The 26842-nt window shown below is 45.9% G+C and overlaps 1 protein-coding gene across 1 annotated transcript; it reads left to right on the forward strand.

Annotated features, from left to right (window-relative positions):
* trim71 (tripartite motif containing 71, E3 ubiquitin protein ligase) lies at positions 1–26842 on the forward strand (the record flags this gene model as incomplete). The annotated part of the gene is made up of 7 exons (XM_079232376.1): positions 1–786; positions 14493–14660; positions 19528–19662; positions 23508–23750; positions 24321–24818; positions 25850–25990; positions 26270–26842. The coding sequence occupies 7 exons, from the start codon at positions 1–3 to the stop codon at positions 26840–26842; spliced, it is 2544 nt and encodes an 847-aa protein (XP_079088502.1).

The raw sequence follows: 26842 nt of genomic DNA on the forward strand, positions 1-26842 counted from the left end.
ATGGCTTCCTTCCCGGACTCGGACCTGCAGACCTGCCCGCTCTGCAAGGAGCTGTGCGGCTCCTCCGCTCCCATTTCCTCCAGCTCCTCCACCTCGTCGTCTTCCTCGCACACCTCATCCTCCTCCAGCCAGACCACCAGGAGGCTCCACGTCCTGCCCTGCCTCCACGCCTTCTGCAGGCAGTGCCTCGAGGGCCAGCGCAGCCCCGGGGACCCGCTGAAGCTGCGGTGCCCCACCTGCGACCAGAAGGTGTGCATCTCCGAGGCCGGAGTGGACTCCCTGCCTTCCTCCAACTTCCTCTTCAGCAACCTGCTGGACGTGGTGGTGAGCTCTGAGGAGCAGATTCAGAACAAGAATGGCCACCACCACCACCACCACCACCACAACAACAATCACCACCAGCAGCAGCAGCACCACCACCGGGGCGGCTTAGGCGGAGGCTCCTCTGGCTTCCATCACCCTCACGGGGGCCTCCTGCTCCCCGGCCACCTGGGAGAGCCCCAGTGCAGCTCCTGCGATGAGGAGAACCCGGCCACCTCCCACTGCCTGGACTGCCAGGAGTACCTGTGCGACAACTGTGTGCGGGCCCACCAGAGGGTGCGGCTGACCAAGGACCACTTCATCGAGCGCCTGGGGGAGAACCTCCACCTGGGCCGGGTCAACGTCAACAGCAACCCGGGCCAGCCGGGGGTGTCGGTGTCCCTCGCCCAGTCTCTGCAGAACAACTTTGCCCTGTTGTCCCTGTTCCAGGACCAAATGAGCTTCTGCCAACACCATGACAATGAGGTGAGTGGAGCTGGAATTGAGACGCTCCAAATAGGTCGCCATCCCTTTCTACAAAAGGTGCTATACCTTTTGTAGAAAGGGATGGCGACCTATTTGAGTGTCGCCAGAAATGCTCAGTATTCTTTTCTTATCATTTACAGGGTTATTAGATGTATTACACACACACACTCCTATAGTGTAATCGGGCTATGTGTGTAGTATAGAACCATACTGGGGGCCATATGGCCTTAGGTTCAAAGGGAGCTGAGTGGCTCTTCACCTAGTTCCCCGGAGACGAACAGGCACGTGTGCTGAGCTGGATTTACACACAGAGACCCTGCGTGTGTACACACACACACACACACACACACACACACACACACACACACACACACACACACTTATAAGCATAGACACATGCAGAGTCTGGTTAATCTGTACCACACCATCCATTCAGGGCAGAGAGGCCCCCGTAGTAACTGCACACATGTTTCTATGACTGTTGGAAGTCCCGTCCGCTCCGTGTACATATTATGGAGATCGAGGTTCTCTCTGATAATGGGAAAGACAAATCGGAACTCGGGGCCCAAAGGGCTTTTTTTTCCTCCTTCTCTTTTTTTGGGACCATGTGATCTGGGCATAGTAAAACTACAAAGGCCTGTAAAACGGGAAACCGGCTTTTTCTTGAGTTCAGTCATATGGCCAGGAAGAATAACAAATAGCATTGGTAGGGGGTCTCTGGAGATATCAGTTTGTACCACTTCTGGTTTCTGTTGAGGAGCTCAAGGAAGTTCTCCCTCCTGCCGGAGAAGAGCATTGTTGGATCACAAAAGTGTGGTCTGGTAAGCCGAGATCACGCGGTACCTTTAACGTTGCACACTAAGGATTCAATTAATCAAATCATGTCGTACTCTCGCAAGAGTTAAAGCCATCTTACACGTTCAACAAGTCGGCAGTTAAAAAAGCAAAGCGAGTAAAAGCGTTTGTTAAAATGAGCTGAATACAAACGCTGCGATATCGGTAAACGGTTTTCAAAACATGTACGGTCACAAGAGCCCAGTTCACATTTCCAATTAACTTTCTGCCCCTGCCTTCCCCCATTGCCAGTAAATAGGTGAGCACAGTTTTCCAGTAAGGGCTTCATTCCCCAGTAATGCCTCACTCACTCACTCACTCACTCACTGGGGGAGGGAGCGACACAGGAGAAGGCTAGTCTTTCTTTACCTATGAGCACTGAGCAAGCAAGAGTCATTGTCCGTCACCCGGCTCCACATCCATCATATAATAAAAATGGTTCCTTGTATACGCAGTCGCTCTGTTGGAAAAGACCCACTTTGGCTTTTTCATATTTGATGACTGTCAAGTGAAACGTATTTATTATCTTCTGTTAAAACCCTGGTTTGCTTCTCCAATGCAGATTTACTTCAATCTTAGTTTGTGTTGGAGCCCGTTTGCTCCTGTGTCGGACCTTTTCTCCAACTCTCTGAAACCGCTGATCCGTCAATCGCACCCACTTCAGCAAAGCATGGGTGAGGACGGAGCCAAGGGGGGTTTTAACTTCTCTCGTGAACAACAGAGGGCAACATTATGACTTCAGGAGAGGAAAAATAAGCATCGTTATTCCCGTATTAGAACGATATTGCGTTTCCTCCGCCTCCTATGAAGGCCACCTTTTCACTCGGCTTCGATTGACGCTCTTCAGAACAACGACTAACACATTTTGATTTTGTTGTAGTTGAAGGCCCTGAGCAACCATTTGAGCCTTTTTAACGCTTCTATTTCCTCAAACTCTGTGTTGTCAGGCACTGACACCAGTGTCGGAAACGCCTCCGATCCAACCAAAAATTCAGATGTCATGTATCATTTACGCCACACAAGGACACGCGCCACTCGCTGCCCGGTCCGTACATCCCCCCCTGATCGGTACCACACATGTGCAAACTAGTCCTACACACCACTGCTAATGCTACATTCCGATGCTACGTTTTACATTACAAGCAAAGCTCCAACCATTGTCGGAGCTGGTTTCTAGAGATGACAACTGAGGCCTTTTGCTCCAAGAAGTAGTTTGTTAGATGCATCAAAAGCATTATTTCTCTTGGACTGTTGCAGTGCATTTCATCCCATTTTTTTTTAAAATCTGATTTCCAGTCGCGCAAAAGCCGCTGGTTCCGTGTTGTTTTCGGCTCTCTGGGCTAGCCGAAAGCCTTTTTAATGTGTATTTAGGTGCAACTCTTGACAGAAGGCGCAGGTCGTGGTTTTGTCTGGGCTGCTTCTCGGAGGTCGCCGTGGTGCGTCGGGCCCTCGTCCCACTACGAGAGCCCTCGCTTGCTCGCTGTGTTATGTGAGCCTGTCGAGGAATTCCTCCTCTCCCGGGAGATTGGTAGTGACGATGGTTACTGCTAAACAAGGTGTTGTTATTGTGGAGGTGTTCAGTCCCCTGGGCCTAAAAGGGCTACGAGAATAAAACAGTAAAAAGGGTCAATGAAATGACCGGACCGCCCTTTACGAGGACTTAGTAGGCCCACAAACACGCATAGTCTGAGGCTATGGTCACGGGTGTAATTAATAACGTCAGGTATGCACCTTTTGTTAAATGTATGACGGAACCGTAATTAATGTTATTGGCTACATCTGTGCTTTTCCTGCCAAGTCCAAAATGTCTGCATGGAAAAAGGGCCTTTTTTAATGACCAACTGTAAGTCAATCCTGACGGTGTAAAATGACATCTGACAGAAGAACTGACGCCGTTAATGGCTCTGTGCTGCAGCTTCTGGTAATGGTGACAAATTAGCCGTGTCCGACGGCGTTGAAGCTAATGCTATCTGACTGTTGACCCCTACATGATACAGCTGTGCGTTGTGTCGGCCCTAGCGTTGCGTCAGTAATATTTTACTTAAAGGGCTGGATTAATCGGTTGTTTGGGTCTGATTCTACGATGACTTCCTCGGTAAATTTGTCATTTTTGAATGCCTTTTTACGTGCTGAATGCCTTTATTACCGAGAAACTCAGTAAACACAATATTCAAAGTTGTGCTTTTGTGCGGTTTTTCTTTTTGGAGCGGCTCGGTTACAAATATGCCTCAAAAGGGCTTCACAGTCAATGTACAACTCCCCTTCTTTAAACCCTCAATTTGGAGTTTTAGGAAGATAATTAATTAATAATAATAACAGCCAACGTTTGGTTTCTGAGTAAAAGGAGGAAGCTCGTTCACAACGCTTCCATCGTTTTTTGGGAATCGATAGAAGACCTTGCCATTAGAAGAACAAAAGAAAACACAAAGAACAAAATCTCTGACTTCATGTTTAACTTCATCAACTGTATGGAGAGAGAGAGAATCTTTCTTCTTATGGAGTGATCACATTTATTTACTTTGGCTTGAGTTTTCTCCCAATTCTGTGCACACAAATACATCAGTTATATTGAGTTAACCCCTCGTTAATGTACACTCTTCATCTTTATGGGAAAAAAAAAAATATGTATATATAAATAAATAAATTGTAAAACCTCATTGATTCCCAAATGAAGTGAGGGACTTTCAGTTTTGAAGATCAGGCTCCGAAGTAAATCGACTCCCCGCTGATACAAATATAAAGGCTTTTTGCACACATGACTGAATGTGTCGCCCTACTTAAACGGCATAAATCTCAGTTGTTTCTCTGAAACACTGTGTGTTGTTGAAATGGAAAATTGGATTACATCAAAGGAGTGCCCTCTGCTTGCTGTGATGTCAGCCCTCCCACGTACGAATACATACGCAGCTCAATCTGCGCAGTCTGCTAATGTCATGATAATCCCACGTAATCCATCTGCGCTTCGGATGAAATTTGCTGTCGCCATGACTACGCGCCTGGCTGTGCTTGTGCGTGGCTTCTCCGCCACACACACTCACACAGTGTCACACACACACACACACACACACACACACACACACACACACACACACACACACACACACACACACACACACAGTCTTTTATAAAGTTAGGTTGTAGGGTGTGGTCTGAAGCAGACTGAGAGCGGACAGAAAGTGGTTGCTGGGCAATGAGCGCCCACAATGCATTGTGTTCATAAGAATGAGGCGAAGTCGAACTAATCAGTTTGACAGCCTGCCAATGCTGGCGTATCTCCTCGAGGACCGTTTTGCTCCAGCGTTGAAGACCGCCTGATGCTCAGCCTTGCAGTGGGAGGTCCGGGGATTTTTATTTTGTGGTTTGTCACACGTTTCTACTTTTTGCTTCGCTTTACAGCTCTTTCTGGTTCTGTAGGCGGAAGACGATCACTTAAAACAAAAAAACACACATACACAAAAACGAAGGCTTGGCTGGCTTTGTGATCGCCAGCTTTACTCCCCCTCTCTGGAGCTCAGGAGCTGAGAATGTTTGTAAGGAAACCTAACCCAACGCTGAAGCTGATACAAGGCCAGAGGAATTCCTGTAACTTGAGTTTATACCTCCTGGGTTCTCTTTTCCCCTTCCCTCTCTTTCTCTCTCTGGGTATTTCCTCTGTCGACTCCTGCCTTTCTCATCAACGCGCTCTGCCTGCTCTTTGTCAGAGACAATGGACATTATAGATGCAGAAAGTCTCCTCAACATGATTTAGCAGCTGTTGGCCGTGGAGGGCCAAGTGATTAGGCTTCATCACTCCTGGAAGTATCCAGTGTGAGCGCAGCAGCGTTTTCCTTTTCTGAGAGCATCTCCCATCTGTACGTCGTTATCCTCTGAAGAGGATTTTAGTGTGTGTGTGTGTGTGTGTGTGTGTGTGTGTGTGTGTGTGTTTGTGTTTGTGTGCGTTTCCACACAGCCAGCAGAGTTGGATTATATGAAGTTGTACTTCCAGGGTTTTAATGCACAACATGTGCCCAGTAATTAGAGCGCATTCCCTGTTTCCTGTGTGTTGTGAATGTGTTTCATGTAGGCTAAAGGGGGAGTGTGTGTTTGTGTGTGTGTGTCCTGGCTTTGATGTCCATTTGAGGACTTTGGGCCATATAAATTTAATGGATAGAAAGGGAGGCATTTATCACATTCCCTTTGACAACAGGATTTAAAACCCATTCAGGAGCTGGAACCTGCTACTTCCTCCTCAGTGGTTGGGCACAAATGGGGTTTTAATTGGCCATTATTTGACCTCACTCAACGGGATTGCGCAGTTAACACATTTGACGTTAAAACTCTCGACCCTATTTGGGGGACATTGCACAGCTTCCAGCCGCATTTTGTCCACCTTGAGTGTTTTTTTTTTTTTTTTTTTTTTTTTTTTTTAATACGCTTGTTTGTCAGCCGTTGCTGTAGTTAAAGAACCCCATAAGTTTTAGCTCTGCCTTTTTCGGGCTGACTGTTTTCTGTTGTTCAAATGGAACCTTAACATCTGGTTGCTGCACTGATACGACGTGGCCGCGCACAACATCGTCCTGCAGAGCGGTTGAACGTGGCTCCAACGCAACGCACTGTCATCACTCAAGTATGTGCAAGCATGAAGGATGCTAACTTATTTATTTTTTTCCCCTCTGACTGTCGGCCGACCTCGGTTAACCAATCATTAACCGTTAACCAACAAGATTAGTGCCACTCCCTCGCGTGCATGGAGTGCCGTGGTTGAAGTGCCCTGCTGCAGCGATAACCCCCACCCGCCCCAGATGCACAAATGGGTAAAATCAATCATCCGTTACTTGGCAGCCACAATAATAACGCACAAGGTTGTGGACTCATGCAGCCGCAGACCCGAGCTGTGTGTGTGTGTGTGTGTGTGTGTGTGTGTGTGTGTGTGTGTGTGTGTGTGTGTGTGTGTGTGTGTGTGTGTGTGTGTGTGTGTGTGTGGCGGTGAATTAAGTAAACTAACGGTGTAGCAGTGAACGTACACAGCAGTTTATTTGTCGGTGATCACTCCTGATCACCTGGATGGAGGATAACATGTTTGGGGTCTTTTGAAACCAGTGTTTTGATGAACTGTTCAAACTCAACTGGCTTGATCTGAACGTCCGGGAAAACCTAGATGCACGTCTGTTCAACAGCAGATTCATTTGAAGACCCACATCCGTCTTCACCTTTTTTTCAGGTAATTTTAGATGCGACGTGAATTTGCTTGTGTTGACGTTTCCGCTTCCTTGTGTCGTAAACCAGGCCGCTCCCTGCAAAAGGTCACGCTCTTTAGGCTGCCAGGTTGGGATGCCGGTCGTAAACGGTACGTGTGCGACGTCTGTCTCGCAAACAAAGCGTCTTTTTAACATACCGTTTTTGGACTAAACATGGCATATGGGGGCGTTTTGTTGACATAACTGAGCAGTCGAGACCACATTGAGGGTTTGACTTGAGCGTGTGGTGAAGGGAAGCGTTTGTTATGCTCACTAATGTCTCAGTAACCAAGAATAGCCGACTGCATACAGGCGGCAATGTGCTGCATCTCAGCTGCTCCACATTTCGTTCACACACTGCTGTGACCTCTCCCCCATGCATTTCTCCTACTTTCCCTTCTTCACCTTTTTTTTCTTTTTCTTTCCCGTTTGTTTTTATCTCTCCCACCCGTTCACTTCCTTTTTCTTTCTTTTTTTTTTCTTTCTTTTTTCTTGCTCAAGTATGAAGCACACAACAGTGGGTCACATGCTCGCTGGCTGAGGAGGCCAGCTGACTGTGGTTTGTTTTCGCTCTGGTCGCCGTCCAATCAAATCGCCGGTTTACGGCCACCGCCCCTCCGCCTCGTATCTGGCAGAGTTTCAAAACATCGGCAGGCATGTGTTTCTGTGTGTGTGTGTGTGCGGCTACAAGCCAACAGAGGTTTCCACGAGAGGGCGGGGCGGAGGAGGAGGATGACGAGGAGGCGGAGGAAGGAAAACGGCACTGAGAGGAGAGTGATGGAGGGAACAGAGGGGGAAAAACTCCATGTGAGCAAGATATGGAGGCGGTTTGGAAAAGATTAGAGTTGGCGAACGTGAGTTCCATAAAAGGAGCTTTGTCTGGCAGATGGTGCTCCCGGGATTGCTGGGAATGTTGGGATTGGGTCTTCCACAGATTATCCATCCTGGACGCACTCTATTTGTCCCTTCATAAGTAAACTTTGCTAATCTTTCTCCATAGTTCTCAACCCGCAGAAGGATAATTCAGAGAGGAAAAGCTTGTTGTTGAGGCGCTGTGACGGTTTTCTCCGCTGGTGGAAGACATTTTGGGGTTCGTGCCTAAGCCGTACTGACTGAGTTATGCGGTCGTCATCAAATTTCTCAAATGCCGGGAAGTCTTACCTGACATGACTTTCCCCAAACACACACAAGTTCCACATAGTTTAGGATGCTAATCTCTGACCAGAGGACAAACAAAGCATTTAGTCTTTTAAAAATAGCTGGGATTTGTTGTATTTTTGTTGTAAAAAGAGAGCTCACATTTGTATCTTATGTCGACTGTTTTTTACTGAACACCTCATTTTTGTGTGTGGAGTTTCCATCGGGTGTAATTGTACATCCCATTAAATCAGTGGGAATAAATCCTAAAGCGCACGCAGGAATCTACTCTGATGAATGAATGTTTAAAATAAAGTTAAACATACAGAGTTTGTCCTTTTCTCAATAGGAAACTCCTTTATTACACGTTTGTCTCAAGCTGCTGAACACACTGATGTCTGTCAACAGCTTCTAGACAACCTGTGTGTGTGTTTGTTGGTTTTCACACCTTTCAATAGTAAAGAGCACACAGGCCTACGGCATTAAGGATTATGAAAACAGTTTACTGTCAACATGGTTAATCCCTACGTCTTGGAAAAAAACAAAAGGTCTATTTCAAGAATTCATGCAAATAATAAAATGTAACCAGTTGGTTTCCTTTGAAGATTTTCTTTTGAATGGATGAGACACTTTTTCCAGTTTGAACTGAAAACGTTTTTGTTTCTCTGGGTTAAAATAATATTATTTTGACAGATCATATCCCCACTAACCTTTCCTGCACACTGCTGCTGGAAAAAATTAAATCCCAGAGGAACCAGTCAGCTCATCTTAAAAAATAAAAAAGAAAGCTCACACCGTTCTTGCTTACTTCGGCCACTATAACAGATTTTATGAAGTGGCACATTTTATTTATTACATGTTGTATTGCTTGTGCATTAAAAATGATAATGAATTTGAAAATCATTGCTATTATAACCATGATAAAACAATGTTACATTCAGTAATTAATTTCCAGTTTAATATTGAGTTTGCAAAGTACTCATGTGTGACAAACTACTGAGGAAATGCATTTATTATTTCTCGCAAATGACATTTACATATAAAATAATCATTATAGTAAGACACAAACTAGTTGGCCGTGACCACTGCAGATGGTCCCGAGCACCTCTCTGTCGGTGAACAGTTCTTTGAGATAAAATGCTCTCCGTTCCCAGAGCAGCCCCGGTGTTGTTTTTTCCTCTGGCACCACAGTGTGACATTACACCAACGTGTCCCTTCCCCCACTCTGCACGTTCTGCACGTCGGCAGAGCGCCGCATGCAGGGATTTTTACTGGCTAGTGGAGCTCGTGCCCTCTCCCCCAGTTCCCAGTGCCTACCGGGGAGGGAGAGCATAACGGGGGAGGGGGGCCACAGGCTCACGGCCATCGTGCATTTATTCTAGCGTTGTTTTCCTCCTCAGATTAGAATGTGAGTGTGTATTATGTTACTGAAACGGATTTCTAATGTCCCCGTCCTTTTGTGGGGCGTGTGTGTGTGTGTGTGTGTGTCTGGTACTGTGTAGTTTAAAATTACCCGTGAAATAATTGTACCTGAGGGCCCCTTTCCATCATTTATTAACCGTTCTACTGTTGTGTTGAGCGTTGAATTACTAATCCACGATCAGTGTTTTTCAGAACTAGCACATTAGTCTATACTGGAATCTATGGCTGCTGCAACTGACAAGTGTTTTCATTATTGATTTTAATTTGTCATTTATTTTTTAGAATATATCAATATTTTCTATCGCTCCAAAAACCCAAAGGTATAAACAGTGTGCAATGAAATAAAATTGATTAAATCGGCAAATGGATTATCAAAATTGTTATTGATCTCTTTTCTAATCGACTAAGTGTCTCCAGCGTCATTTGAATGGTTTCTAATATCTGCAAAAACAAACAAAACGATCACAAAAACAGCCCTTAAATATTTTTGGGAAAACGTCTCTTTGGTTTGTGACGAGACATTTTCAAACGCCCCGGACATGGAAGCGTAAATTAATAATCGAGGAGTGTAATGGACAGACAGACGGAGAGAGAGAGAGAATGAGAACCATCCGGTGCACTAATGAAATACAATGACTCACTTCCCTTAATGGCCGAGCGCTGCCGCTCTGAGCTTTTATAACCAATGGTGACATGTTTGCTCCCAAACCACCCAGCGCACATCAAGTCTACCTTTCTTACTCCCCACTTCAGCGTGTGCGTTGGCTTGTATGTGTTGTGAGAGCGTGCGACGTGTTGATGTCTGAGACGCTCTGTGGGTGAGTCACCGCTCCTCCTGAAAGCCTCCCCCCTCCAGGCCGTTCTCTGTGGAATTTACAACTTTGTTTAGCACGACACCACGCCTATCGCTCCCCTTCCTGGTGCGTTCTGGCATGCGTGAGGTGATCCGGCGTGTCCAGCCGTGACATTCCTGGGTCTGCTCCGGTACCGTCGCATGTGTGAAGGCAGCACAGCTGTATTTTTGGCTCGTGTGTAACTGTATTGCACGTTGGCCTCTCACGGGTTGAGTACACTCAAAGCTCGGGCATGATGGGTTTTTTAGAGGGAGGATGAAGACGAGGAGGAGGAGGGGAAGCATCCTTCCTTGAAGACCTCTGGGAAGAGCCGGTATCCTGTGTGAGTCAATAATATTGAGCGGTGGTCCAAGAGGCTGGGGGTGTTATGTAATCCACGATGTGTGTGTTTTGAGTGGGAGACCGTTGAGCTGTCGACGGCTCATCAGCGGCAGATAGCCTTTAGGATATCAGAAGCCTGTTGCAGCCATTATGTCATATGATCTGGCTCTGTGAAATAAGATTCCAGTGTTTTCAATAACGGGCGTCTGCTCTTCTGTTGTGTTTTTTTATTTTCATTGTGCCACGTTTCCACAGACAAACGTGGGCTGTAAACCGGAGATAACAGTCATAAAATGGCATTGATTTCTGAATGGTCCATATATAATCTAATTGGTCGTATGGAGGTTCAAATGAACATTTATGACTTTAATTCTCATATACATTAATAAAAGCAAGCGCACACACACACACACACACCAGTGCATGTACACAAATCTTACGGAAATCACGTCTATGACACGCCGCTGAAAACATTGCAAACCGAGGAGACGTTTAACATTCAACACATTCGAGTTGATCAGATGGCGAGCTGTTTTTAAAGGTCAACCCACAAGTTGTGAAACTCTCGCCAGATGGCTGATGTCGGTTATCGTTACGGTTGTCGGGGCGACGAGTTTTTGCATGTTTTCGCAACTAGCGGGAGACGAGACGACTTTTAAATGGTAGAAACGGGGAACATGCTTTTATTGTGTTAAAAAGGCTGTTAACGTTTTTCCAGGAAGAACTTCCAATAATTCTCATCCAGCGGTGGGAGATCGTCCCTCTATGAGGGGGATGTAGAAGACTTGAACCGCTAAAATAAAAATGTAGATAGTTGTCAATATTTGCAGCCAGATCTCAGGGCGTGGTTCACTGTGACCCAGATCGTTTGCGCAGGGAAATTGTTACTGCAAACCTTTTGAGTAAAAGCCCATTTTATTACACCACAACAATGGGCAGGTTGTGTGGAATTCAACTGACTAACATTTCCCATTAGCGTTGCCCGAGGCTCAAGTCGGGGCAATTATGTTTAGTAGCCCAATATCAGAGATTACAAATTTGCCTTAAGGGCAATAAAATAGACATCCTCTGTCCGTACGATTTGGTTCGGTTGTGGAAAAACTCCCCAAACACATTTTAATGACGGGATTAAATGGAAGAACCCTTCCAGGAAGTAAAAGGGATCCGTCCTCCAGGGCCCAACAGACGTGATGGTTTTAAATACAAGAGCCCGCCGTGTTTAGTAGCACGAGCATTGAAGTCAGCCGAAGAGGCTTCATTTCACGATATCAAAACGTCTGTCCATGTTTGCAGAAGAATCCGATTGATCGGCGAGGCCGACCCGATGGTCGGGGTCTCGTTGGCCGTCATTTAAAAGGCCGATCTGTCGAGCCACCAGTAGATGAATACGCATTCATCGTAGCGAGATGGCTCTTTAGGATCAGGGGAATCGGGCTCCTCTAATGAACCGCAGGCACTCGACCTATCGGCATCGCAGATGGCGAGTAAGTCAATTTTCTTTTTCTTTCCCAATATCGGATCGGCTTCATTTGACGAACCACGGGGTCCGCAGATAGAGAGTACGGCTCAATCGCTCCCAACAATCCATCCTGTCTTTGCCTCATCAATCTGCCTGTCCCTCACCCTAAACTCCCTGTGTTCATCATCGTCTGTCGCCATCTTCCTCCTCCTCCACTCGAGCCCAGCTGCATTCCTTGCTTTTGTGTGTCGCGTCCCTCCGGAATTTAGGAGATGTCGACGGGGGTGGGATGGGCTGGGAGGAGCGAGGGGCATTGAGTGACGGGGCGGGTGCAGCGGACGGAAAAGAGAGGGACGGAAAGAAAAGGACCAGAAGAAACAGGATGCAAGGGCAGTTTAAGGAGAAGGCAGAAAAGAGGAGGAAGTCAGATAAAGGGGGAGGTGTGTGTCATTAGATTATGACGCTCCCTGGGGGGAACAGCCATTATTGATGGATTGATTGCAGGCCCCTCCCCGACCACTCAGGTCTCCTGCTATACGAGGCCAATAATCTGGTGTCTCTTTGGGATATGAAGGCTAGTGCATATTTCATTAGCCTTCCATTACAAACAATCAGCATTCAGACAAGCGGTTTAAAGTGAAGCTTAGGTTTGAGCAACAAAGGTTCAATTACATTTTGTCTTTCCTTCTAACCCCAAGGGACTTTTTTTTTTTTTTTTTTTTTGTCGACCGTGATCAGAGCTTCTTTTACTTTATTTGACAAATTAAGAGACACACACACCAAGCATCTCTTCTAAGTTAAGAGTGTACTATGGCATACATGGGTATATATTTCAAGCCGTATTCGTCGTCAGGAAGCTCACACACAAACGACCAGGCGGAAATCTCAACAACAGCTGGAGACTTGCCAATGTAGTTCCAGTAATAAATGGCTTGAGAAGTGTGACGTACCTTTGTGTTCAGAAGGAGTAGGGATCTAGTTTTGGTGGCCCTCTCTGTGCTTCTTCTGGCCCTGTGTTTTGTCAGCGAGAGCCTCCCTGGTAACGCATGCTTATCGGCAACGTGTTTATCATTCATGGTCTTTTCTCATTAATTAGCTGAGAGAGAAAGAGAGAGACTGATTAATGCTTTCATCCTGCTGGTTCATTTCGTTGTCAGCCAGAGTCAAACGGTGAAACACATTAGCTTTCACAGAGCGCCCTCTTTCCATAGAGGGGTTAGTGACCTTCATCTTTGTTTTCCGCTTTATAAAACCACTGACTGCCCACATTATCACACGGCCGCAGATCAATATCAGAACAGGGGTGAAAGCAGCAGCAGCAGCCTGTTCACGATCACATTGTCAACAAGAAAACACATCTGCTGATAACGTCGGGTCAACATAAACAACAGTTGTTTCCCTCTGCGGGAGGTTGTGCTCTCGCCTCGGTTTGCTGCATTGTTGTCGGAAAAATGTGTTCAAGTGGGGTTAAAATGCACAACTCAAAATCGGCAAACTTGTTGTAAAGCGCATGAATGCAAGAATTTTTCCAAATCAGGAAATGGGACGATCCGAGACCTGCAGCTTTTTAATCCGCGCTCGCTTCCCGAAACGGTTTAGTTAATCCACTTGCTAGCAAGCGTCGGCTTCTGCAGCCGCTGAATGTGGGATAGCGGGTCCTGTGGGTTTTTGGGCAGGCAGTAGGTTCTTGTGATGTTTTTACGATGTTTTATTCCAACGACACGGACAGGCAGCAGGTCAAACGAGCTCTGTAACTTCCTTCTCTGCTAGTGTGGGGTCTCCGGCCTTCTGTGAGGCGAGTCAAGAGGGGCGTCAAGAAAATCCGAATCGATGATTCCAGTTCTAATAAAAATGATTTATATAAAAAGTATAGCAAACACAATTACAGATTGAAGTACGACAAAGAATATTCCGAGGAACTGGGCCCTAAATCCATCCAATCATACAGATTAGCGTTGTCTATAGTCCGCAAGAAAAGCCGTCAATCCTCAGAAAACCTCAAATTTTGTCAAGATAGAAAGCCTCCTCTTCTTGCTCCTCTTCAGACGGTCCTTACGGTCCGGTTTCATTCTGCATCCCCCTTTTTATTGCACCTTAAATTCCTGAGTGTGTTCTCTACTTTACCTTCAGATACTTATATCTGCTGAACTCATCCATTACAGTGTTATTCATTAATATACTTGCGTAATACATTCAGTGTTACTTCTTTGGCTTGACCTTTTAAACTGTAAACTCATTGTAATACTTCATAGCTACCACCAGAAGCGCTATTTTTAACCTAGTTTTCTCACACTAGCGCTGAGACGATTGTAAATGATTGATCAGTTGTATTTGCGTTCAAGTTCTAAGTTTGTCAATTGGAGAGTATGGCTTTGATGTAGCCGTCACCTTCAGATCTGTGGGCTGCGTTTGTATTATTTTGAACATAAAACTGATTTGTCCCTCTACCCCCTGTTTTCTCAGGTGTTTCTGTTCTTCTGTGAATCCTGCTCGGTGCCGATCTGTCGGGAGTGCAGCGTCGGCCGTCACATGGGACACACCTTCGTTTACATGCAAGACGCCGTACAGGACTGCAGGGCCATCACCATCCAGCTGCTGGCGGATGCACAACAGGGACGTCAGGCTGTGCAGGTGAGACGGGAAACCAGACACGCACCTTCTCGGGGGATGGAAAGGAAAACGGCCTCGAGCGATTTATTCTTTAGTGCAGCAGTAGGGTTTTGTGCAAAAGAAAAATCTGACTATAATCCATTTACGAGAACATGGCTGGATATATTATATCACACTAAATCGAACCAGATGCCGTAGTCTCTGGACATATAACGATATATAATTGAGAATTATTATATTTTCACGGAGCGCTTCTATTTGAACCGGCGCAGCTTTTCTAGCCTTCTGTGACAGGAAACTCACCGGCCAATTGCACGCATCGTAAATCATCTCTCTTGATGCCACTCGGCCAATCAAATATGTGTATTCCGATAAGCGAGTGCAATATTCACACACACACACAGACGGGAAGGAGACCCGGCCGTTGGGAAAACTACGTCAGTCGGAAGTTATTTCACCTGGAGTTCTCCAAAAAGAGAAGCGTGGACATTTTAACCAGAAGAATGGGTCTTCTTATGTTTATTATTCCCACAACCAGTTCAAAACCAGTGTGTTTCGTATGTTTAGAGACCGTGACGATTATTAAATGTGAAGCTCCACTACGAGACAAAGCACAACTCTTTTGAGCAAACGTACCGACTCTCATCCGAAATGAAGACATATAAAAATAAACCTAAGAGCCCAATGTGATCAGAATCCTAACACTTTAATTCACTGCCCAACAATGTAAACGGAGAGGAGAGATGAGATGAAACAAGTAAGTTTAATAACCACACATTTCTCTGTTTAGAAGATGTATAAAATAATCTTGGCTCTTTTGTTTGACATCACTTCACAGCTGAATGAACTGAATTTAAAGCTGCAGGACAATTCAGTTCATTTATTGTAAGAGTCAGATATTTAAGATTTTAGCTTTCCCCGGCCTTTATTTTACTTGAAATGAGAGAGACATCATTAATTTATTGTATAGAGTATGTATTGTATATAATTAATCCAGTTCAATTTGAAATCTGTTATAACAAACATTGTTTACATATCGTTTAATTTAACTTTATTTATTTAATTTGACAGCCAGCTGTTGCCCACATACAGACATTGACACAATTTCAATATATATGGCACTAAATGATGCCGCAAATGAGACATTATTGTAATGATCCGGACCTTTGCGCGAGGAAATTCTCCCTAACTGGACCTCGTTGAATTTAAATTGAAAACCCGTCTCCCGGAGAGGCCGAGGAGAAGCGGAGGAGAGCAGCTGCGTCTCTCCAGCCTCTCCTTCAGCACAGAGATGATCAGCTTGAATGTGTTTGAGAGTGACCAGTCCTGGGCTGCTGGGAAGCCAGAGGTTAAAGGTGTCCAGCTGGCCCTGAAGGGGGAGGGGGGTCACATGGGGTGAGGTCTGCCGGGGGCAGGGCTGAAGGTCAAAGGGGAGGAGGATGGGGGGGGGGATGAGGTATTTAAAGGATTTCAGAGAAAGGAAAACTACCTAGAAGTGGAACACTTTGCTCCCCCCTTTTCTGGCACTAAACCATCCAATCACTCAGTCCCTCCACCTCTTACTCTCACCAACACATACACACGGTCTTCAAATACGTAGTTATAGATTGGATGGCAGCTTCCTATAACCCCTGTAGATTCCAATTCATACAATGACACATGAAGGAAGGATGTTTGGTAGCAACACATAACAGTTGTGACTTTTTGCACCTTTTGAGCTGAAGGCACTGCTTTGAATGAATGAATGAGGCCAATAGAATTAATTGTTCATCAGAACTCGTCACGGAAACCGGTTTGTCTCTTACGGTTCCTCGGCTATAATCTCCTCGGCCTTCTAAATGTCACATTTTCATCTGCTGCCATGGTGCCAATGACCTCTCTTCTTCATCCTCGGGTGTGTTTTTTTTTTTTTTCCCCGGTTTATCAACAAGTTGCAAATCTTGGTTCTGTGGCGCTGGCGGAGTAAAGTCCACTGATTCTGGTCCGAGCGTTTGAGTTCTCGCATGCAGCTCGTCTGGGTGACGTCGAGATGAGTTCAGGGTTGTTTAGTGGAGGTTAACATCCGAAACACAAAGTAGCTGCAGGTGTCTGTTGTAGGACAAATTCAAATTTTTGACCTGATATTTGTTAAGTATTTAGTTGAGTGCGCATATTCAGTTTGCTTCTAGAGGAACAGATGTCAAGTAACCGTTGTTGTTGGCTTTAAAGTAAAGCTTTAAACATGTACCGTTGTCACTGGATGTATTGAATTAACAATATTTAGTTTCATACTGAGGTGAACGTCATGAAGGCGCATCGGTCCCTCACACTGTTGTCTAATGTGCCGTGCAGTATCTCCTCAGCGGCGCTTGACCTTTTGTCACGCTTTGTGCGTTGATGGTTGGGTCCTTGTGTCACTGGGTGTTCTTCAAGTTCCAAGATATCACAACACGGTTCTGCTCCGTCAAATGCCAGAAGCCATGTAGTAAAGATTCAAAAACAGGCGCCACAAAAACACATTATTGACCAGTGTGAAAAAACAACTCCAATTATTTATTTAAATGAAAAAGCACCCGGATCTGCGCCGCATAAGCAACACCACCTACCATCTGGCAGTACATCACAGGTTTGTCCATTTTGTCCCAGGTCACCATGGGGGATAAATGCTGAAGCCAGATAATGTGTCCACGCACACACACACGCACACGCACACACACACGCGCGCTCCTGTTCCCTGAGGTAGGAAATTTCCGCCCACTCCACACACATTATCTTCCCTGACCTCCGACCCCCGGGCTCGTGACCTCCTGGGTTGGCCAGAGCTCCTTCTCTCCGTGGCCTGATTGGTCAGTTTGACCCTCTTTGTGTCCCAAGCTGTGCTCTTCTGGGAATGTTTAAGGGAAAGACGTAAAAGGGATCAGATGGAGACGCAGAGATGGAGACGGAGATTGTGTGAGACCAAGACGCCGGGGGGACAGAAAAATTAAGTGTGAAAAAGAGTGAGGGAGGGAAAGAGGACAAAGTAGAGCAATAATGGATACAAACAAATGAATAGAATGACAATTGCATAAGTTTATTTAAAGGACTACATAAAGACCACTGGAGAAAGGCGGTGGCTTTATATTTTACCCTGCCTCCTTCCTCACGATGTATTGATAACACTCCCCCGATTCTTCCAGGGTTGCCTCCCTGCTGTTCCCCCTCTGGGGGCCTGATTTATTTGACTCTTTAGCTGCCCACCTCAAATGGCCAGACGAAAGAGAAAAGAGTCCTGCTGCCGGGGCTTTGTTCTTGCAGCGGTGTAGCGGGGGAGCGTGGGGAGGAGGCGGTATGCGTCTCAAGACAGGGGTTGCAGATCATGACCCGTAGAGGTTTAGGTGACCTTTTGATCTCGGCGGCCGATATCACAAAGAAAGGCCTTATCCCACCTCCCCTTCGTCCCTGTGAGGTCCGGTTCACCCCATGACCTCACAGAGAATGCCAGAGGAAAAGCCAGATAAAACGCAGCGGGGGGAAGGGAGGAGACAAAGGGAGAAACGGGCATTTAGACCCCAAATTGTGGGTTGTAAAAGCTCAAGCCCTTAAGTAAGCCATACAGTCGCTTCTCAGTGCCTGTAGTTATCACGGCAATTAAGAAACGTTGTGTCCTCATTCAGTGTACGGAAGAAGCCCTGCTTTCTATCTGCATAGTTAAGAGGCAACTTGTTCAGGTCATACGTATTCACTATTTTATTTATTTATATATATATATACACTCTATACTCTATATTTTGGATACCAAAACCATATTTTTTTTAAATACAAATACCGTAGTTCTAATGTTACGAACCTTCCGGCAAGAAAAATTCCTCGTTTGTGTAAACATTTCTGGTAATTAAACGTATTCTAAACACATTTTAATTGTTTTTCCCCCCATAACAAATGTAGCGAACAGTAATAAAGAACTTTGCCAAAATTAAATATAGTCTAAAGTAAAAAAATGAAGATAATTCAAGTCCTTGTGAGGAGTTTTTAACTGATGAAACGGTCTCAACTAAACGAGACCGTCACCGAGAAGATCTATTTTCATAAAGAATAATAATCATGCTTCATGCTCGTCTTCGGTGCCACCGAGTTGGATTCGGTGCAAATTCTGTCAAAATGTCATGCTTTTCGGCTCAGACTCCAGCAGCGACCAGCCCAGGAGCGTCGCCTTTGCCGCCTGGTGTCGGTTCCCCGCTGGGAGCCGACACCAACACCCTGCTGCTGGAGGCCCCGGCTGTAAAGCTGGGCCCACTGGGGGGGAGGGAGACGCGGGAGAACCGGGGCCGGGGTGCCTGAGGCAGACTGCCGGATAAAATTAGTGTTTTTCTAAAGGGACTCTGGTGCTCAGAAACATTACCGCTTTTGTCCACAGGGGCCGACAAAATCAACACAAAGTTCCTCGTAGTAGCTTTAAAATAAAGATTTGCTTCCAGATATTGAATTCATCAATCCTATCCACACATTTCATAAGGTCCCATACCGCACAGCGTAGTGCCTTCAAATATCAGGACTGAGGGTTCAGCACAGCAGGAAGTTGCTCCATTTTGTGCAGAGTGAAGTGACTTCCTATTCCTGACCCAGGTTTCCTTTTCCCTTCTGAATGAGCCGCAATGCGTGAGAGAGAAATGGAATCACAGAAACTGAGCAGGTGTTTGTGCATTCACTTGCCAGGAAGATGTCACCGTCAGTGTCCTCCTTTTTATTTTATGTGTGCGTTTCCTGGTCGTCTGCATCCTGTTTCTGTGTCCCATCTGAGTAATAAAACCGAGCGACCGGGCGTGTGTTTGAGCATTTAGACATTCCTGTCCGGTCACTCGAGAGACTATCCTGCGTCGTGTATCGTCCTCCACTCTGACCACCTGATTGTGTTTTTTGTTTTCCTCAGCTGAGCATGGAGAAGGTCCAGGCCATGGCGGAGCAGGTGGAGATCAAAGCCAAGGTGGTGCAGACGGAGGTGAAGGCCCTCGTGCTCCGACACAAGAAAGCGCTGGAGGAGAGGGAGTGTGAACTGCTGTGGAAGGTGAGCTCTCCCTTCACCGTCATCAGTGTCAAGTCCCACACTGAGCGGTTCCACTGAACGCAGCAGAACCGAGTGCACTTGATTATTGTTTATTTATCGCGAGTAACACCGTTGTTCTTTAAGCTCCGCACGCTGCTACAGAGCATGTAGTGTGTTGTCAGGGCTGATTTAATTTGTATTGTTAAAGCTAAACAAATCCGAGGGGCCAGTTGTTAACCCGGCAGTTTGGCCCGCTGCCCGCGTTTTTGGGAATCCTCCGCAAGGGCCTCCCTGGTTTACGGTTACCCAGAGAACCCGTGAAAGAAAGAGGCCCCTCCCTCCCACCCGGCTGAAATGTGTTTCCAAAATCCCTCACCCTAATAAATGAGTAACCACATGAAAAGGAGACTGTACTCGATGCGCGACACACACACACATAAAACGCACCACAATCAAACAGCTGAAACCAGATAGTAAAGTGCGTGCATTCATGCACAGATGTGTTGCTCAGAACCTGACGGAACATAACCGATGATTTACCTCAACGCCCGCCGGTCTGCCGGACTCTCGTTTCTGCTCTCCTCTCCTGAGAGCCGGCTCGGTGACGTTGTAAAAACTGACCTGCGTCTTACTCCCTCAGATCTTGTGGCTCTTGTGTGTGCAGGTCAAAGTGTCACAAAGGAGGTTTTCACTTACCCGTGTTCCCTCTTTAATCCTTTTTTTACACCACTACAGGACTCGCGCCTTATCCCTGACCTGATAAAGTCATTAGAGGCAACCGGAGCGTCCCACACCCTGCACACACACACACACACACACACGCACACGCACACGCACCACTGAGTTTCTGTCTTTTCTTTTGTTTCTTGCAAACTGACTGAAGCTTTGCCCGTACTGTGTCAGTGTGTAGCTAAGTTGTGGGAATTCAAGTTTGCTTACTATTGTTTGACAAATGTCGTAGACAATTCCAGTCGTATCTGCAGCAATTTATTAGTCATTTAAAGCTGCGACTTTAACTGGGGGAGGTTGAGAGGCTTTGGCTCGACTCGAAACATTCTCATTTTACAGCGAAACCACTGAAATGTTTCAATAAACTTGTTTGAATGCAGGCACATAATATAGATTCATATTTGATCGTTTGATCGGACTTCCCGAGCTTCACAAGCCGTGATTGACGGCTGCGTTAGAGACTCCTCGGCTCTGATTGGTGGGTTTTTTTGTTCCTCGGGGCGCGTTGGAATCTTGCAAATGCCATTAAGAGCACTAAAAAAAGAGGCACAAATGATCTGTCTCACTTAATACTATCAGGATATAGTATCAGTTTGAGCAAATTTGATAAAATAATAAGTTATTTTTAACTTGCCAACTGCAGCTTCAAGTCATTTGGACTGTTAATCATACAAAACAAGTAATTTGAAGACGGCATGTTTGTCTCCGAGGAGTTGTGTACTTCCAGACTAAAAGAGTTCATGAATGAATGATTGAATGCACATTCTGTAGAGCGTAATCTGTCCGCCCTTTTGTCCAATATACTAAGTTTGAGGTCATTTCAGCGCCATAAAAGTGACACACTGCCGTCGTGCGATATCAGTGTTGTGAGTGCAGAACGTTTACCCCTGAAATATACTCAATGTATTGGACGCCCGGTTCTGACGGTGGTGCCGCGGCTCGTGCCGTGAATGTGTCGTGCGACGGTTTTTAAACTACTAAGTAGCCGCGAGATCAAACGACATCAAAGTCTCTCGGGATCTTTGCTCTGTGAAATACGTACCGACACTTCCAGCGAGTGTTTTTCAGCCGAGGAAGGAACTCAAACTAGATGTCATTAGGAAGCCTAACGCGAGTCTTTGTTCTCGGTGACTATAAAGTGTAACTCGAGTCTCTCAGATGCAAATTGAAGTTCCACTTGTGCCAGGGATTAACAAAAGAGCCCTCACTTTGGGACTCTTTGTTTCTTTCATAGTTCCTCCCTTCTATCAGAAGTCCTCCCCACCATAGAGGCAGTCAGGCTATTGTGTGATACTCTTTTTGTTAGGCGACGGTAAGTAAGAGGCCGATCCGCGCTTCTCCGATTCTGCCACCCTCTTTAAGGCTTTTAATCCCGCTGACTAGGCTGTAACTTCATCCGGCTTCTCACGGTAACAGAAATGATTCGTGGTTAAGTGACGGTCACGTTCGTTTGTTTTTTTTCCACAATAAGCTGAATAAATCAGTAATGCTATCGTACCCTTTCTTCCCGCTTTGTCAGCCCCAGACCAGGTATCTCTTTGAATGGTCCGCTCTGCTCTGTATGTGGTGCCGCACTCCGGTTTCTTAGTTTCTTTATGTATTGTTGTTCAGGCAAGAAGAAAGAAACGTGCAACAGTCTCTTGAGAAATGTTATCTGTGACGCAAAGTTGACTAAAAGCAGCCTTCTTGGAGTTTTAATATAACTCATAGTAATAATAATGATGACCATGAATGCCATAATTAATGGTAACAAACTTTTTGTAAAAGTAAAGACGAGATCAAAATGAAATGGAAGACGTAGGATGCATAATATGAGATGGAACATAAAACTAATAACTCATGTTTGCAGCGTTCACATCTACTTCAATAAACAGCAGCACCCTCAGAAGGTTCTACTGTTTTCGACAGTTGTGGAGATTTGAGTATTTAAGACGAAATCTCACAATATTTCACCTCGAGTGCACTCTTTACCAAAATATTTACCACTCTAATAATATTTAATTAATTGTAATTAATGAATTGTATGCGTATTGCATCCAAATTAAAATATTAAAAGTCTTTATCTGTTTTAGCAGCAATTAATTCCCTCGGGTTGAATTTCTGCTCAATGAAATCCACATAAATAATCTGGAGCAATAAATATCCATATTCCTTTTATTATACAGGAATAAATGTGATGTTTACCACAGGAATCATTAATGCAATTAACCTTATGTCCACATCAAATAAATTTTATAATCCATCTATTCTTGTAACGTCTCTTCACTTAACTTGCTCTCTACGAGACTCTTTAATATCGACACTCGGGATCAAAAGCTTCTTCTTCTTCTTGCTTAATATGTGACAGACTTAGCTTTTCAGCACTTTGCTGCCATCCTGTGGGCTGGTGTGTGTGTGTGTGTGTGTGTGTGTGTGTGTGTGTGTGTGTGTGTGTGTGTGTGTGTGTGTGTGTGTGTGTGTGTGTGTGTGTGTGTGTGTGTGTGCGCGCCGGGAGACTTGTTTCATGCAACGTTCAATTTTACTTGCAAATGTGAATGAGGGGAAACTACAACTCAAAACATTTATCTAAGTCTGGGTAACATTAATGTGGAGCCCTAACGTTGTATTAAATCTTCGAAACCTTTTTGTTGTCATGTAATTGTTTTTAATATTATTTAAATCGTGCAATGAATAACAAATACATTGTTCGTCAATGTAAAAGATAATTTTGCACATCAATAAAGTCTCGGGTTGTTATCTGCTTCTCCAGCCAGCTGCCGCCTTGTTCAGGTCTCTGTAGTGAAATGAGGAATTGTGGAGATAACTCCTCATGTTCGACTTCACGAATCAGCCGTTCCTCGTCCACTGCGGCACTTTCCAAGCGGCGCTGGTGGCCACGGGAGAAACAATGACATAAAACTGCTGCTGGCGCTTTTTTCACCCTCAGTTAAGACGTAAACACATCGAGACTCATCCTCGAGATGAATCTTTTTGTGGCCACGGGTTAGTGTTGAACCCTGACCCGTGCAGATTAAACATCTTTTACAACAAAAAAACGTGTAATTATACAGTTCAATAAAGTGCCTCGGTCATGTGCTCGCTCTGCTGCTTGAACTATAAAATATACATCAACATTCTGAACTCCTGTCTCCTTCCAGGTGGAGAAGATCCGTAAGGTGAAGGCCAAGTCTCTGTACCTGCAGGTGGAGAAACTGCACCAGAGTCTGACCAAGCTGGACAGCACCATCGCCGCCGTCAGCCAGGTGCTGGACGAGGGCCGCCACCTCGACGTGCTGCTGGCCAGGGAGCGAATGCTCACCCAAATCCAGGAACTCAAGGCGCTGAGGGGCCTGCTGCAGGCGCAAGAGGACGACCGCTTCATGTTCACGCCTCCAGACCAGGTAGGTGATGGGGCCGCTGTAGATCCTGGAGCATGAGCACGTTTGGATGGGTTTTAACATGATGAACTCATAGTTATGCTAAGCCAGTGGTTTTCAAACTGTGGGGCGCGACCCTCTAGTGGGGATGCATATTATAATAATAAAAAAAAGGATTTATCACACGTCTGCACTCATTTAGTTTTTTTCACAGGTTGAACGTTATTGTTATCTTGAAAATATATTCAGTGCGAAACAGGTTATTTGCAGCCACAGTATGTCATTTTGTTTGCCAAATATTAGTTATTTTTTGCACAGATAGAACTTAATTTGCATTGTTCTAACAAAGTGATTGCAGATGTTATTAGTTTTTGTCTGATGGAGCAATCTGGTTTACTTGAAGGGTATTTAAATTTTCTTTATTCTATTAGTTGAAAAAGCACAGATGGAGAAGTCACAAAAGTTGGACCATTTTGTTACAAATTTGTTGGGGCGGTGGGGCATGAAAAGGCGTGACAGAAAAAGTTTGAGAACCACTATGCTAAGCTAACAAGTAAACCTTTGAATCATTAAAAGAACGTGTTGCCCCTACAGGCTCTGTGCATAGCCGTCCAGTCCATGGGCCTCATCAGCAGCGGCGCCTTCGCCCCGGTCACCAAAGCCCACGGCGAGGGTTTAAAAACGGCGCTTCGCGGCAAACCCGCCTCCTTCACCGTGATCGGATACGACCACGACGGCGAGCCGCGCCTCTCCGGCGGGGACTCGGTGTCCGCGATCGTCATGTCGGTCCCGGACGGAAACCTGTCGGCCGCCGAGGTCACGGACCACCAGAACGGCTCGTACACCGTGGGCTACCTGCCCAAATGCGAGGGTGAGCACCTGGTGTCGGCATTGGTGTGCAACCAGCACATCCAGGGCAGCCCCTTCAAGGTGATGGTGAAATCGAGGCGGAGCTACGGCGCCCTGGGCAACCAGGTGGCGTCCTTCGGGTGCGAGGGCGAGGGAGACGGCCAGCTGTGTCGACCCTGGGGCATCAGCGTGGACAAGGAGGGATACGTGGTGGTGGCCGACCGCAGCAACAACCGCATACAGGTAGAGCGTCTCCCTTTCGCTTGTCTGTTTTAGCAAAAAACAATGGAGGCAGCATAAAAACAACCAATCAGAGCCGAGGAATCTCTTAACGCGGCTGTCGGTTACTGACCGCCGATCCAACGAGGCAGCGCTGAGGCAATATGAATACAGATGATGTCAGTGTGATGCATATTTCTCACCTCAAATGTTCATATATATTTATTTTAGTGAACTGTTTAGTGTAAAGTAAGATGAGGCTGGTGGGCGTGGCTTGGTTTTGCGTCGTCGAGTGTTTTCAAAATGGCGGCGAAGTCACAAAAAAACTAAACTCCTCGGCTCTGGTTGGTTCATTTTTTCGTGGGTTTATTTCAGTGAATACCGTTTTGCTGTAGATGAAACTGTCTTACTGTATTTCTGTTGGGATTATTAGAGACGGTTAAGAAAATATGATGAAAAATTAAGTTTCCAACGGCAGCTTTAAATGTCAGTAAAGTAAAGAAGGAGATCTCGAGCTCTGTCCCTCCTTTCTTTCTTTCTGTATTCTCTCCTGCATTTCGGTCCGTCTCTACTAAACACTGCAGATATCTGAACTCAAATTGCATTTAGAGTGGTTGTATGTCGTTTATCATCCACTCATCATTCACTCACCAACTTCACACTGTTGATTTTTGTGTCGACATGTTTACATAGCAGAGAGTCTGCGTGGCAAACTTTGTGTTTGAATGTTGAAGCCACACACACACACACACTTTCGTACACCATCATTACTGCGATGTCTCGTCACTAAAAGGTTGTTTTAGTGATGAAACGCTGGAAATGGAAAACCAGCTCTGTATTTAATAGAACAAATGGACTACATTAAGTGATTCTCACGCGTGTGTGTACGTCTTTGGCGGTGAAGCGACTAGCTGTGTGTACATTAGAGTGTTTGCAGAAGGCTGTAAAATCTACACAACAGTTTTAAGTTGAACTGTTGTGTAGCTGGTTAAAGAGAGAGCTTTACAGGATTGTTGTTGGTTTTTTAATTGTTTTTTCCTCACTCCCCTGTTCAGATATTCAAGCCTTGCGGTGCCTTCCACCATAAGTTTGGCTCTCTGGGTTCTCGCCCCGGTCAGTTTGATCGTCCGGCGGGGGTTGCGTGCGACAGTCAGAGACGAATCATTGTGGCTGACAAGGACAATCACCGCGTGCAGGTACGAAAAACAACACATTTTTATACATACTCAGGATTAGGATTGTTGAAATTCTATCATAAGCTAACTAAGCGTACTTTTTTTTTTTTTTTTTTTTATCGTGCAACTTTCCTGCAGCTTTTTGTGCAGGAAAGTTGCAGGAGAAAAAGAAGAAAAAAAGAAGTATGCTTAGTTAGCTTGACCACACACACACACACACACACGCACACGTATGTAAACGCATAGCTCCTCGGGCTTACTCCCTCTGCTGCGGATGTAAACATTTGCTTTGTCTGACAGGTGTTTACTTTTGAGGGCCAGTTCCTGCTGAAGTTCGGGGAAAAGGGCACCAAGAACGGGCAGTTCAACTACCCCTGGGACGTGGCCGTCAACTCCGAGGGTAAGATCCTGGTCTCGGACACCAGGAACCACCGCGTGCAGCTCTTCGGCCCCGACGGCTCTTTCCTCAACAAGTACGGCTTCGAGGGCGCCCTGTGGAAACACTTTGACTCTCCCAGAGGCGTGGCCTTCAACCACGAGGACCACCTGGTGGTGACCGACTTCAACAACCACCGGCTCCTGGTCATCCGGCCGGACTGCCAGTCGGCCCGCTTCCTGGGCTCCGAAGGCACCGGGGACGGGCAGTTCCTGCGGCCCCAGGGCGTCGCTGTGGACCAGGAGAACCGCATCATCGTGGCCGACTCCCGCAACCACCGGGTGCAAGTGTTCGAACCCAACGGGAACTTCTTGTGCAAATTCGGCACGCAGGGGAGCGGCTTCGGACAGATGGACCGCCCCTCCGGCGTCGGCGTGACGCCCGACGGGGTCATCGTGGTTGTTGACTTTGGAAATAATCGCATCCTCAAGTTTTAA

Source organism: Taurulus bubalis (genome assembly GCF_910589615.1).
Source record: "Taurulus bubalis genome assembly, chromosome: 16".
Classification (NCBI taxonomy): domain Eukaryota; kingdom Metazoa; phylum Chordata; class Actinopteri; order Perciformes; family Cottidae; genus Taurulus; species Taurulus bubalis.